Genomic DNA, 15,244 nt, shown 5'->3' on the forward strand with positions numbered 1-15,244 from the left:
GGTAGAATCCATAGCCAGCAGCAGCATTCACAGGGACCTGGGATTTATGCTTCATTAAAGCTGGCATAATGCCAGCCTGGCTGAAGAAGGACTGAGAACCCTCAAGTAACCTGCTTAGCAATGATGACTTTCAAACTCTCTTCTTTGGCTAGGTGGTTGAACATCTTACTAGCTTTATCCAAAGAGAACAAAACTTCTGACCTTCAGTGTGACTTACCGTTTTGTTTTGTAACCTTTGTTATAGACCTTACCTAAGCACGTTGATCTTATTCTGAAAATCACCAAACACCACTGAATTATGCCATCAACTTTTTATGACTTTCCCTGAAGCCCACTTGCAGGGTACAGCTCATATAGAATATGACCACATGAATACATAAAACACTGGCTCCCTAACATCAATACTGCTGCTTGCCTCTTATTCAGTAAATGTATATTTTATGGAAAGTTTTCACTTCCACTGTGAGTGGGACCTCTTATCGTTACTATCTGCTTTACCATATGAAATCTTCACTACTACAGCTGCTAGGAGAATTTAAGGCAATTACTTTTTCTTCCAAGACTCTGCATCTCTGGAATTTTCTCTTATCAGCTCTAAACCTGGTACTGTGTCATGATGGATTGACACAGAACTGAGCACAAGACACTTTCCAAACCGCTTGCAATTGTTACCCTCCTATAAAGCTCAGTCTTTTCACATGCAAGGTCTATGAGATAACCAGTACAACAACACAAATTAAACTGTGAACAATCCTGAGATCAGTCCTGATCATCAGCTTCTTTACAGAAGGCATAAAAGCACGATCTCTCACCTATCTCAGCTCCTCATGGGAATGAGCTCCTGGGTAAAGAAAAGATGGCTAAAGAGCAATTCAAGCTAAGCTGATGCATAGCCAATTGGCAGAATAGATCCTAAAAATGTTCTTCTCCTTTATAGCTTCATTATTCAGATTGTCTGATCTCAATCTAAGAAATCAGCACACGCTCTTTGGGTCCTCCTGGACATCTTGACAGTGTGATGTTTCACAAACTGATTAAGCATAAGCCACACCTTTCTCCTCATAATCAATATATGGTGTCTAAATGCTTTTGACACGCACAGGCTCTCAGCAGTCTGTGCGTCTGTGCCTGCTTATTATGGCACAATAAAGAATGAAGCTGCACTGGAAAAAAACTTAGATTAGTAGTAAAATACAGGCTATTTTCTGAACATAAGGTGAAATAGATATTATGGCTGCATCTCTGAACTGTGCGCTTAGCAGAATGCAGAATCCAATTCCAAGTCACTCTTGTGAAAATTAAATTTCTCTGTGGGAAAGCCTTTACTTACCTGAGTTAATCAGTCTCCTCTTGTCAAAGTTATGTTGCCATGGAACAATAAAGCTGTTGGCTAAACTGTTTGATTGAATGCAAATGATTTAATTTTTACTGAAACTGGAATTAGATTGAGAGATCAGCCTACAGAAGGCAAGTCGCTGCTTCCAGACCCAAATGTAAATGTTACTTTTTTTTACTTTGGTTTCTCCCATACAGTTCCCAGACACAGTGTCGTGGTTTAACCTGGCAGGTAGCCAAACGCACGCAGCCACTTGCTCACTCCCCCCACACGCGGTGGGACAGGGAGAGAATTGGAAGGGTAAGAGTGAGAAAAACTCGTGGATTGAGATAAAGACAGTTTAATAGAACAGAAAAGGGAAAATAATGTAATAATAATAATAACAACAATAATAATAATAGAATATACAAAATGAGTGATGCACAATGCAATTGCTCACCACTTGCGCTGACCGATAACCAAGTAGCGATCGCTACTTCCTGGATCACGCCTACCATTCATTCACTGAGCATGACGTCACATGGTATGGAATACCCCGTTGGACAGCTGGGCCAGCTGTCCCAGCTGTGCTCCCTCCCAGCTGCTGCTTGGTAGAGCATGGAAGCTGTCCTTGACTATCAGGGTACTTAGCAACAACTGAAAACATCAGTGTGTTATCAACATTCTTCTCATACTAAATCGAAAACACAGCACTAGGAAGAAATTTAACTCTATCCCAGCCGAAACCAGGACACACGGTTACACAGAATACACATTTACAGCTAAATGTTCATAAAGATACTTGTATCAGTCTGTTTCTATTTTCTGGTCAGGGAGAAACACAGAGATGGTATCTCAAATTTTAAACACTTGGGAGGTACTAGCGTATTACAGAGATGGGGCTGTCTTTGTAGGTATAAAAATAGACAGCTGAGTGGGTAGTTTTTTATTAAAATCTTGTTACTAATTCAAGCAGATTTAGTAAACTGAATGTATATACTACATTTAGCTTTACTAACGGATTTGGAGTTTAAGCCTGCATTATTTCTGGCTACTTCGGGAATACCCTGATGGATTTTGACCTGAAAATGCTTCCACTGACACTTCACAACACATTTTTCAACTTGATGATGTTTGCTAGGGGACCTGTCCCCATGTATTAAATGACAGTGACATTGGGGTAAACAAAACACACTTGAATCTCTTCTCAGAGGAATTCCTGGCTGATTTCAGGACAGAATAGAGAAATATGAAGAAAATCAGAAATGGTTTATAAGCAGCATGTTTTTCTCAATTACTTATAAAGGCCTCGTCCTTTCTGTAGACCACTGCCAGCCAACTTGTCTTCATTTTCTCTCACAGTTGATAGTTTACATATACAATGAGGTCACTTGCTCACATATTTGTCACTTAACACTGATTTGCAGATTAAATTCAAATAGCAAAAACAATGGTGTAGAAAACAACTCTTACCTTTAAGGAATGCCTTCTTTGAATTGACATCCTCTAAAATATGAACAGAAAAAAATATGTGAGCAAGCTTTATTATTATCACTTTTCTTCTTAAGTTACGGTCTTATTCAGAAGGGTTCTTCAGTAATACCTAAGCATTAAGTATATTGTTATAACATGAATTTTCATTAACAAGATACTTACTGTTGGCAGTTAGCTCCCTCTCAGTTTTCCCATCGTCTTGATATTCATCTAACCATCTTTCATTGAAAAAACAAAAATAATAAGATTAATAACAACTATCAGTATATTACAAGTAATCTGACAATTACCTTCTCTCTCCAACAGTATTTTTTAAAAACTTTTTTATCAAATTATGCCTTGAAGCTACTTCCTAGATCGAATTTTCTTTTATACATTCATCATAGTTGGATTTATTCATATTAGGAGAATTTCGCTCACTCTGCTCCAGGCAAATAGGAATTTTCATGGTAGCTATATGAAGTACTATAGTACAATATGAAGTACATTACATGAAACACTAAGTATTTACAGGATCAGAGACTCAACTGTACATTTGGGGGGGTTATATAACCTGCAGTAGTTAGTTATATTCATCGTACTTAAAATGATATATAAACCCTGCAGGTCTGGAAGTTTCTAAAGCTTCTGTAGACCTGCAGCAATGAACTGAACTTCTCTTTTTACTTTCCTTTTCTTTTATACTGATGAATTTAAGGATCTTTCCTGCAGTATCATTTCACTACAAACACACATCCATACTTCTTCAGTTGATCCCCCTTGCTGATATAATAACACTTCACAGCCTTTAAGAATCTCATGTATTTAAAAATAAATAAATATGTGGTCACTATCAACTTCTGTTCTATTGGCTCCATGTTGGTGTTGCATTTGTTTAAACCCAAGGGTCCATAATATATTTCACTTCTTGTACATAACAAAACTCTATGAATAAATCTCATATGCATGAAGTCTAAACTCCACTGTATTTCAGCTATTGTTGCAATAAATAGCTTGATTAACTTTTGTGAGCTATCTCCTCATTCCCTCCTAAGAAACAAAAGATCACTAGCAGTTTCTAAAAATAGAACGTAAACTTTGACACGTTGGCAGCACACTTACACTGCAGGCAAACAATGGCAGGACTTCTCTAGTTCTATATATAATGTCTCTAATCTTTTTCTAAGAGCTTAATAGTTATTTTTTTTGACAAGGCAGTTTTATAGAGAGCCCAAGTGTCTTCATTAAGTATCCCTCCCTTTATAGAAGTCTCATGAAATCTCTTTGTAATTAAAGAAACAATCGTGTCGTTCACCTACTCTTCCAATAACCATCTTTAATGCACACCAAATCAATTAAAAAGCCTAATAGCCAAAAAGGAAAACTAAACCAAAAACCTGATCATTGGAATAATAGTTCTGAGACGAGTAAATGGTTCTTAGCTAGTCATTTCCAGGAACCTTGCAAACTGAAACCCTGTTTTTTTGTAACCAGGTAGGATTCCTAGAGGAGGAGAGCTATCTTTACTGAACCCCTAAAGATTTTCAAGACTTTAAGGCATAGTTCCCAAAATAATATGGAAACTATTTCAGCCATGTAACCCAAACTCATAAATTCCGGAAACAACATACTACAGAATATAATTAGCTGGATCTAAATTAGAATTCTTCAAATTTTTTCTATTGTATTAAATATACTAATATGTAAAGAACATACACAAATCCTTACTTTCATCTATTGGTTTATTTTATGTTCTTTTTCTGTTATAGCCATATGATTCAACTCAATGACTGTTAAAAGTTTAGATTGCTATTGCCTCAGGTAATAAAAAAATTTGGAAAAATAGGCTGTTTAGTAATTGTTAGAACTGAGATAGTTCAGCATTTTCCAATTTTGCCCATGTCAGCAAAATTCTAGACCTAGAAAGACAGACAAGTAGAGGTTTACTAAATGAAAGGAAATATTGTAGCTCTCCTTTAGAAGAAAAGTTAAAGGTCTTTCCTAAGATTTCCAGGATGTATATAAGGTTTTCAGTGACTGAGAAAGAGAAACTGACCAAAATCAGTACAGTTAGATCTTTACACATAATACTTTTTAAAAGATTGAGAACTGAATGCTTATTTATTTTCATCTGGTCTCTGTATAATTTAGATAAAAGAATCATAGAATCATAGAATCATTAAGGTTGGAAAAGACCTCTAAAATCATCGTGTCCAACCGTCAACCCAACACACCATGCCCACTACACCATGTCCCTAAGGGCCTCATCTACACGTCTTTTAAATACTTCCAGGGATGGTGACTCCACCACTTCCCTGGGCAGCCTGTTCCAAGGCCTGACCACTCTTTCAGTAAAGAAATTTTTCGTAATGTCCAATCTAAACCTCCCTTGGCGCAACTTGAGGCCATTTCCTCTCGTCCTATCGCTAGTTACTTGGCAGAAGAGACCAACACCCACCTCGCTACAACCTCCTTTCAGGTAGTTGTAGAGCGCAATGAGGTCTCCCCTCAGCCTCCTCTTCTCCAGGCTAAACAACCCCAGTTCCCTCAGCCGCTCCTCATAAGACTTGTGCTCCAGGCCCTTCACCAGCTTCGTTGCCCTCCTCTGGACATGCTCCAGCACCTCAATGGCCTTCTTGTAGTGAGGGGCCCAAAAGTGAACACAGGATTCGAGGTGCGGCCTCACCAGTGACGAGTACAGGGGCACGATCACTTCACTAGTCCTGCTGGCCACACTAGTTCTAACACAGGCCAGGATGCTGTTGGCCTTCTTGGCCACCTGAGCACACTGCCGGCTCATGTTCAGCCGGCTGTCAACCAGGTCCTTTTCCTCTGGGCAGCTTTCCAGCCACTCTTGCCCAAGCGTGTAGCGTTGCCTGGGGTTGTTGTGGCCGAAGTGCAGGACCCAGCACTTGGCCTTGTTGAACCTCATACAGTTGGCCTCGGCCCATCGATCCAGCCTGTCCAGGTCCCTCTGCAGAGCCTTCCTACCCTCCAGCAGATCAACACTCCCACCCAACTTGGTGTCGTCTGCAAACTTACTGAGGGAGCACTCGATCCCCTCGTCCAGATCGTTGATAAAGATATTGAACAGGACCGGCCCCAGTACTGAGCCCTGGGGAACACCGCTCGTGACCAACCGCCAACTGGATAAAGATCAATGCACCTTTTCTCCTATGCAACATTTGGTTTTGGGCATTAGGCTATGACTCCCTCCTATACCAGTACAGCAACTTTGTTCTTTGTCTTCAATGGCAAAATTTTGCATCCCTTGTATGTTGAAAAACTCGGGCATTGCTCATATATCTAGATTGTGCGCACATGCCTGTTCTGCAATTTTTTCCTTAAGTTGCTGGCAGTGTAACAAATTCTTTTTCTCCATGAATGGCATACCTATTACAAGGAAATACAACTTCCTGAGCTTCCTTTCCTTCTTTATGTTTGATGACAATCTTGTCCAGGAACCATCCATTGCCTGTGTTGAAATGACAAAAGTTTATCATGTGAAATAATGCGGGGTTTTTTGAATAAATTTAAAGAAAAAAGCCCAGGTTATCTTTTTCCAGCAGAAACATAGGTCATATTAAGACAGAGCTCAACTAAATAAATAAGATATATTAACAGAATGAAAGCTTTATTATTCTGTGTCTCTTGCAAGAGGTACAATGCTAATTCTTCTCTGCCTTGCTCTGTTTTAATTTTAAAAGGGGTGTTTTTTTTCCTTGGAGACAAGTATATGCATACATCTGTGAACTGCCAACACCATTCACATCCCAGCCTACATCTTTTGATTCCTTGTGACCAGGCACAAGGATATTGGGACAAATCTGTTTATGCAGTTAACAGAGATCTGTGTGAAAGCTGGAAATTTTGGTCCTCTGTGAATGAAGTTGTTATTGCATATATAAGAGTATTAATTAACAAATCATTAAGACTACTGCTCTCATTTGCAAATGGAGTGGAGCTGCAGCCTTGAAGGGGGTTCGTATGTCTAGGTGCCAGTAACTGGGAAAATTGAGGATCCAAGGATCCAAGGTTGCAGCACCAGCGACTGGATAGACTGAGTGTCTAAGGCCAGCTACTGGAGGCCTTATACATCCATCCTGTATATATATGTACATATTTGCCATTGATGGACTCTCATTCTGATCAGCCGGAGAGGATAACAGAGTAAGGCCATTTGTGCTGTTTGTGTGTGTGTGAGTGCTGAGTTCCTGTCTGTGTTGATCCTTGTGGCCGGCCATGAGCGTACATATATGTGTTTTATAAATGTGTTTGTGTGTGTGCCTACTGGGAACGCATACTCAGCCTTGCTACTAGTGGGACTGGCGGGCATGGAGCTGTGCAGCTTAACTTCTGTCAGGCTACTGAATTCATCCTCTCCCTAGCAGCAGTAACCACTGCCACATCCATGCTGATCTCTTAGATCACTTCCAATAACCATCCCAGTGACTGGTACAGTTCTCCTGCAAAGCCCTGTTCGAATATCCTGCTCTCACTGTGTCTGCCCCACTCACAACTTGTCATATTGCTTATGAGGTTTTGCCTGACTCATACCACTATTTTTCAGCACATTGTAGCAAAACAGCATGAGGGATGTTTTAGTCAGAAGCAGACAACTGTCCTATTTATTCTCATGCTCTGCCCCCCTGGTTGCATCTGAGTCTGGAAGTCCCTAGAAGGCAGCCGTCTCTGTCCCCTAGGGAAGGCTTGCCCAGGCAGTGCATGGAGCAGGATGGCATTTCCCCTTCAAGATTTCAGGCCCAGGGCACATTAGGACAATCTGCAAGCTTCTTCTGTCACCCTCCTATACCTCAGATGCTCTTACATTGGAAGGAACCTACTAGCCTGGCCAAGATTCACCAGCAATCAGGCAGGTCACTTTGAAACAGGCCAAAAAAGATGAAAGGTGCTGCTTGTGTAAATGTACAGGTATGTATCAAAGGTTTCTATGGAGGACAAGGTTATTTCAGCAGATAAGACACATCATCTAGTGACTCACACCTGACCAATGCCAAAACCCTGCTGTCTAGGACAAAATTCCTGTTCTTTCCTCATTCACAATGTCATTCACAATGTGGGAGAAGATCTATGCCCTGCAGTCTAGGAGCCCCAGAGAAAGCATATGTTCCTTGATCCTTTCAAGACAGTCTCCAAATCAAGAGTAAAGACCTTCTGCCCTATCACTCAGGCAAGTGATATGATTAGAAAAAAGGGCAGCCACACCTCTAAAGGAACCCTCTTTCCTCCCTCTCAAGGGATGGGGTCTCTAGATGGTCTCTCTCCTGACTCACCATCCTTTTCCAGCTCTCAACCCCCCTGATCACCTCAGGCCAGGCTTATTTGGGGCTAATTTTGGATACAGTTCAAAAGAGGCCTGTGAGATCTGTCTGTGCTGAGTACAATGAACGATCATCTTAATTACCGAGGCATAAATTTTGTTATACATAGAATTCAATCCATTGTCCTGTTTAGACAATCCTCCAAAACCACAGATTTTGAACTCCATTGTCAAAGAACAGCTTAAGATAGCTGAGTCTGGTTGCAGATTTGTAATGTTGATCCTGTGATATGGCTATGCTGCCTATTTAAGGAGATATGAGGGAAGAGAGCATGGTACGGTGTCCTGGGGGATAGAGTGAAGGTAGGCTCCACCACACTACCTTCTGTGCTATGTCTTGGCCTAGGATGTGAAACTCAGATATACAATCATCCATGTTGCTGAAGGCAGCAAATGCTAGAGAACTACAAAGGTAGAAGAATCAAGTTTACATCCCATACCACGGCTGCACTAATAAGCCTATTTCTGTCATAGTCGCAAGTCTGCTCAAAGCCTTAGACAGTACAAACAGCCAGCAAGATGGATGTTGCTTGAGGCCATTTCAGAACAGAGTAGGGCAAAAGTGCTTTTCTCATCTATTATCAGTGTGGCCCTGAACTGCTTTAAAAATCCTTCTCTTCACTTGGCTTCTTCATAGCCACTAATCTGCAAACATATTTGCAGTATTTACATTTTCAGTGTTTTTAAATACCAGCTTTCTTTTCATTTACATCATTCCAGAGATGCACACCTCAAGGGCCTGTATCAAAAATTTGTCTTATCACAAAATTATCTCTTTTTTTTCTGAAAAACCTGCAAGCTGAATGCAATGTCACTTACCGGAGCAGCTCCATATTGACTTGCACAGATTAAATAAATAACCAAATTTTCTACTGTTGCCCAAAGAAGCAAGGACATTATGCTATAGCTATTCAAAATTTGTTTGGTAGTAAAGCAGGTGTTGAGTATCTTTAATTCTATTCTGGCCAGTCTTCACTCTTTGTCTAATGAAGGATTGTTTTACCTGTGTGAGCAATGTTTTCATGAGTTTTCTATATGTAAATAAATAGTGCTTTCTTATAATAAACTTGCAAACAAAGAGTGGAATGACAGTATTTGACATTAAACTCGTGTCCTTTTTGCTGTCCATGACCACTGTTTTTCACCATCCCATCACAGTGACCAGTCTGTGGGAAGACTTTTTATCACTGCAAGACCTTCTGTCACATTTTGTATGAAGGATGCAATATAAATAAAGTGCATTGTGTTTAAAAAGGACTTGAAAACAGATTGGTCTCTGGGAAGTTAAATCCTACCTGGACCAGCTCCATCATGGCTAATCAGAACTTTCTCCAAGTCTCCCAGTGAGATAGCCTTTATGCAGAAAATATCCATCTGTGGAACCATACAAGGAAAATGATAAAGGTCTTGAACACAGCTATTGCTTTGGCTATAACAGTATAGAATAGTTTATTTTTTCTCTTTTTTTTGCAAAATAAGTATAGATGTCTTATATTGGTCCTGGCCAGTCAGTGAGGATCTTTTAAAGCTTTCTAAGGTGACTAACACTTTAAAATTACTCCATAAAGACAGCACTCAATTCCTTTGGCATGACACAAGGATCAGTTGCAAAGAATTATTTGGTCATCTCTGTACATTTTCTACCTCTATCTACATCACCAAGACTGGAAAACATACTTGGGAATAAGGATTTAGAACTTGATTCTAAAATTCACAGTGATCTGTTCAGAACAAAAATGTTATTGTTACCATTTTATCTATATGTGCAATATAAATAACCAAGAGTTCTCAAATCCTACTAAGCAATGCTCTCAGTAAATGATTGATCCAGCAGATAAAAATTATTCATATGATGTAATTCCGTAAGTAATTTTGAATAAAGAAAATACACGAGAAAATGGCAAACTGCTTGAATAAAACTTGTAAATAAAAAAATATTTACACTTGTTGAAGAAACAGTTTGCTAGCCATAATTTACTTTTATTGATCAGAAGTAGCATTGTTTTTACTTCACCTGTCCATGTCGGAATTTTACATTATTATTCTTAGATCTATGGAGCTTCCTTTTGCCAGCATCTCCTCTTGTCCCAATGAGGTTGATATAAACATTAGAATCTGTTTCAGCACCAAGTTTAGCACCTGTGTATACATGGACCTCATACACCAACACTAGGAGAAGAAAAAGCTCGAGATTATCCTTGTAGTTAGCACATGATTCAAAAGCTTTCCCATCAAAATTTTGCCAGAACAAAAGTTTGGAAGTAGGAGCAGCTATCCATGCATTTGTTACTTCCAGGTTCAAATTTCGTAATTCTCTGCACAAAAATATGAAAATACCAAGCTTAAAAAAATGCATTATGCTGAGTGTGGCTATGCATTGCTCAGCAAAGCAGCCATCAAGCAAGTGTTCTCTAGTGCTCCATTTTCTTCTCTCACTGCCTGTTGATTATTCACAGTTTCAGGACCTAATTTGCAAAGTCTTTCTTGGCAAGTTATCTGGAGACCACCCAGCTGTGCCTAGTCATGGTCTCAAACAATAGCTATATTTCACTGGTACCAAGGCATTTTCAACTTCCAGATTTGTGCAAAACAGAATTTTCTGGGTGGCTAACCTTCATTTCATCTTAAAAGGAGAATAGCAATCATGAATCCTAGGGTTTTTAGATTTTCACCTCACATACAATGATGGACAAGCAGATGAATGGGCTCCTTCATCTATAAAAAGTGTAAACTCAACTTGGTTTTGAAGGTTTCAACTTTTATCGCTAGTGGATGCTAACACTTTCAAAAACAGCTCTCAGTTAAAATATATTTACAACTTTTTAATGCCTCTTCTTCTGGTCTAAACCAGAGTCTTACACACACAAAAAAATATACTTGTCTTCAAAGAATTCTGGAATATAATTCAGAGTTACTGTATTAACATATTTTGCACCACACTAATATTATCTTTATAATTATCCAGATATGCAAACTTCTTTTTAAAAAAATTATTTGCAATAATCACATACTCTTATATTTCATTTCAGTTTTTCTTATTACGACTTTTAAAAAAAGTTTTCCTGTATACATCTTAATGGCATTTTTTCCATGCAGTGTTTCTATCCTAATCACAGCTGGCCATTTCTGCTGCTGTGTAGTAGATCACAGAGTAGATTACTGTTTCACTAATGGGTAATTTTAATAGTTCTTGGGAGTGAAGAAAGGTAGCAGAAGCCCTAACAAAAACTATTAAACACTACTTTTAAGAAGGAACTAAAATGAAAGCAGAAAAGTATAACAAAATGCTTGAAACTGGACAATATTCTATAAAAACTAATTAAAATACTATTGTTTTTATACCACCGAATAGCTAGTAGAACCTGACATTTCCTTAAATTTTTAATTCACTGGACCCCAAGGCAGCTTATAAAACTCAAACATCACGTCATCCACCATCATTGAAGAATAGTTATTTCTGATTCCCAGTGGAGAAGATAAACAAGTAGTAAAATAATACTGCAAATACTTAAGGGAAAAAAATAACCTCACATATTTTGAAAGTTAGGAAGGAAATGTTGATGGACAGACTGTATGCTTAACCAAATTAGAAAATTTCTTTTAATCTGTATAAAATCATCCTAAACTGGCAAAGACAATGTCTCCAACTCTTTGTCACTATTACAGCTGTGACTCAAAATAGGAGTGGTGTTCCTTGATCAGTTTTATTATTGTCTGTAACTCCAAGCATTCACTGCAGCTGTCACATCCATGCATTAGTGTACCAACACTTAGCCTGTGACATGAAACTGATCTCAATAATACACACATCCTCAAAAATTTGTCAGAGCCTTATAAAAACTAGTTTCAAGGTTTTTAACATAAAAACATCATGTTAAAACAAATGGTAGATATGGATGGCAAGTAACAAAGATAAATGGATCTGATAATTAGCATAATTAAGCTATATATCCAAATGACATTTTATATCATAACTCAGTATAATCATAACTGTGTGCAGATTAGCAACAGGAGAATATAAGACAAACAAGAAACTGTTCAAAGGACAGACAATAAGGGGTGACAGCAAACTATGAAAGGAAACGTGCAACAAAGCAAAGAGCCACACTGATCATGAAGGGGCAAATTCTTTCAGAGTGCAGAAGGAGAAAGGTCACTTTTCCAAAAGAAAACCTACCAACAGTATTCATCTGTGACCAGCCATTTGAAAAACAGGGCTGGACTACCCATGGAGCAAGGCACTGGGGATTAGTAAAAGCAGGGACATATCAACATGAAGTCTTCCCCACGCTTTTACATTCTTACTTACATTCCCAGTTTTGAAAAAGCAAAACATCTGTAGGAGCTAAGGAAGGGGTATAGACTGTTTATGTTATGACTGTTTATATACAAAGATTGGCATCTGTATTACTTACACCTACAAGAAATCTCCATGATCAAACTGCAAAAATTAAGTAACTATAAGCACAATTTTAAAGCATATTCAAGGCTTTTTTTTTAAGAAGTCCTTTAACAATAAATGATTACAAGAAGAAAATACCAACAAGTTCTTTCATTTCTGGAGGGAGACCAAACCAAATGGATTAAGTACAGGACACACCAGAACAGAATAAGAGATAATTATAACACAACACAAAGATATTAACAGATAAATAAATAACAGTTCCTTTTGTAACACTGTGCATCTCTGTGGTAACCAGAGAAATGATAATGATCTAATCAAATACAGCTTTCTATTGCTACAAGCCTAAATAAATCAGTCTGAAGTAGAAAACATGCACATGTTGAAACATAAAGAACTGGAAAATATTTTCCATAGCTCCTTGTGTCTACATATATCTCTCACCATCTGAAAAACGTTGGGTCTGGCATTTATTTAGGTTACACAATCTGCATTATTTATAAAGGAATCTTCTTAACAAAAAGACCAGTTTGTGCTTTAAATTTTTGAACAAATTAACAATACAGGCTGCTATATTACAGTAATAAATTGAATGTTCATTTCACTACTGAACTACTAAGTAAGTTCAGTTCACTACTTAACTTGAGTATATGTTACAATGCATTTTATAGGAAACACACAAAAAATTAAGCAAAAAAATATTCTCCAAAACACACTGTACATGCCTACTTAGAACATGCCCTATGGAGAAATGTTCGGACATTCATATAAACATTCACTAAATAGATTGTGGAGGTTAAGCCTTTTCTGTGCAAATGGAAACCTAGGCACAGACCCGCTTGAGTGGATGCAATTTTTTCACTTTGTCAAGCAGTTCCTCTAGATTGCAGAACAGCTACAAAAGGTGGTAGTGTTAATGGCCTCTGAGCTAGAGATTGCTTAAATATAAGAACAAGAAGGATGATGCCACCCTGTAACAGATAAGACAAGGTGCAACAGTAGTTTGAGCACAAGGGACAGATACAATCAAATCTGGAGAATGAACCTACCAGTTGAATATACTGCTGAGACAGCAACACTCACCATATGTGAAATTTGCCCTTTTGTATCTTTGTATATTGTCACAAAACACATTTTTTTGTGTATAGAGTAAAATAAGAAGACCCCCAGAAAATATGTTCAGCCTCTGTGACTCTGGTTTAATTTCCTTTCAGAAACTGACCTACTCTAAGGGCCCCACTGCTGCCACATCTGAATGAAGTCCTGCTTCACTGCAATACGAAAAAGCCATCCCAAAACTCTGAGAATTGGAACTCTATGGCCAACTCCTCTATTCTGTAGTAGCATTTTCAGCATTATATGCTGATTTAGTGAAACTACACCAGCTGAAAACTGAGGTGACAAAGCAGAGAGGTAGGCCCATGGGCAAGAAAAGGAAAGAAAAAGTTGAAAATTAAAACCAACCACTGAACAGAAGTCAGGGAATGTTGTTTCAGCACTATGAGGGACCTGTTAGACTCATATTTAGCCTTCTGTCTAATGTGGGGCACACCAAAGTAATAGAAGAAACATTTGAAAAATACAATAACTTTGATAAAGGATATAAGATGATTAATTAATACAAAATAGCAGGAAAAAATCTCAGCTGGCACTCACTAAAAAAGAAAATGACCTTTTAGAAAATAAGTGATTGAAATCTTCAAATAGCTAACAGAGTAACTTTAGATAAGCTCTATAATCAAACAGAAAATCTGGGACATGGATGCATGGGTGAAACTGTTGAAAAAAGGGAGGTAAAATGTTTTCAGGCAGAGGTAGGGAGCTTCTAAAAGGCTCCATGAAAGACAGACATTAAAGCAGTATAATGACTATGTTAAAAAATTGGCAAGTATCAAAAATACTATAGGAGTCACTGACCAGTCAAGTGTACAAGTACCAAATTTATACTTGCTACTACTGCTACCCCTTGAGATGTTATTGTAAGACATCAGGTGTTTTTTTAAGTGCCAACTCCAGCTTCTGGCATCTATTGATAACATGAGAACATGAACTACCTGGAATAAAGGGGAAGAGAGAAAGGAAGTTTTGTTTCTCTGGTTATGAAGAAAAAGTAATCTAAGGACGTACTAAAGGCAACAGAATGCAAGCTAGCGAACCATTTTTTCCAGACTTCTTATTCTGGGCACCTGAATCAGGGTTTCCAATATAGAAGGTTGGTATATTCCTGATCATTCACCAATGGTAAGAGTTAGTTTGGCCTCAATCTGCAAGCACAGTATATAATTCTCATTTCCTTATGAAGGAGTAATGTACAGAATTCAGTGACTTATGACATTTTCCTTTGGAAAATATAAACAGTAGGCAAGCATTGCAGGTTGCTTTGCATTAAAAACTAAGTTAATATTTTGATATGTTTTGGGAGAAGAAGAAAATAATTCTAATAGAGTTACAGAAGAATTGATTGGCGAGAATAAGAAAATAAAAGTTTTCACTGCAGAAATACTGGTCTTTATCTGCTGACTTAGTACTGTCTCATTGTCAGTTCTTTTCAAAGTAATTCTACTAAAAGAAAAGTACAGTCATTATTTTAGAATTTTAGTTAAGAGCAGAGGAATTCAAGATAAATATACTTATCACTTATTACTCAAAGTACATTAGATAAGATTCCTCCACATTACAACTGTCTGAGCCTTATGACACTGGTATGCCTACA

At 38.1% G+C, this 15,244-nt stretch overlaps 1 protein-coding gene across 1 annotated transcript in view; it reads right to left on the reverse strand.

Annotated features, from left to right (window-relative positions):
- RP1 (RP1 axonemal microtubule associated) overlaps window positions 1-15,244 on the reverse strand; it is a 185,603-nt gene that overhangs the window by 81,993 nt on the left and 88,366 nt on the right. The window contains exons 25-29 of the mRNA XM_075141847.1: window positions 10,144-10,298; window positions 9,425-9,503; window positions 6,182-6,263; window positions 2,972-3,027; window positions 2,789-2,821 (exon numbers count right to left, since the gene is read on the reverse strand). Coding sequence (XP_074997948.1) covers window positions 2,789-2,821; window positions 2,972-3,027; window positions 6,182-6,263; window positions 9,425-9,503; window positions 10,144-10,298 — 405 coding nt within the window. The remainder of the gene's footprint in view (window positions 1-2,788; window positions 2,822-2,971; window positions 3,028-6,181; window positions 6,264-9,424; window positions 9,504-10,143; window positions 10,299-15,244) is intronic.

This window comes from Calonectris borealis, chromosome 2, assembly GCF_964195595.1.
Source record: "Calonectris borealis chromosome 2, bCalBor7.hap1.2, whole genome shotgun sequence".
NCBI lineage: Eukaryota > Metazoa > Chordata > Aves > Procellariiformes > Procellariidae > Calonectris > Calonectris borealis.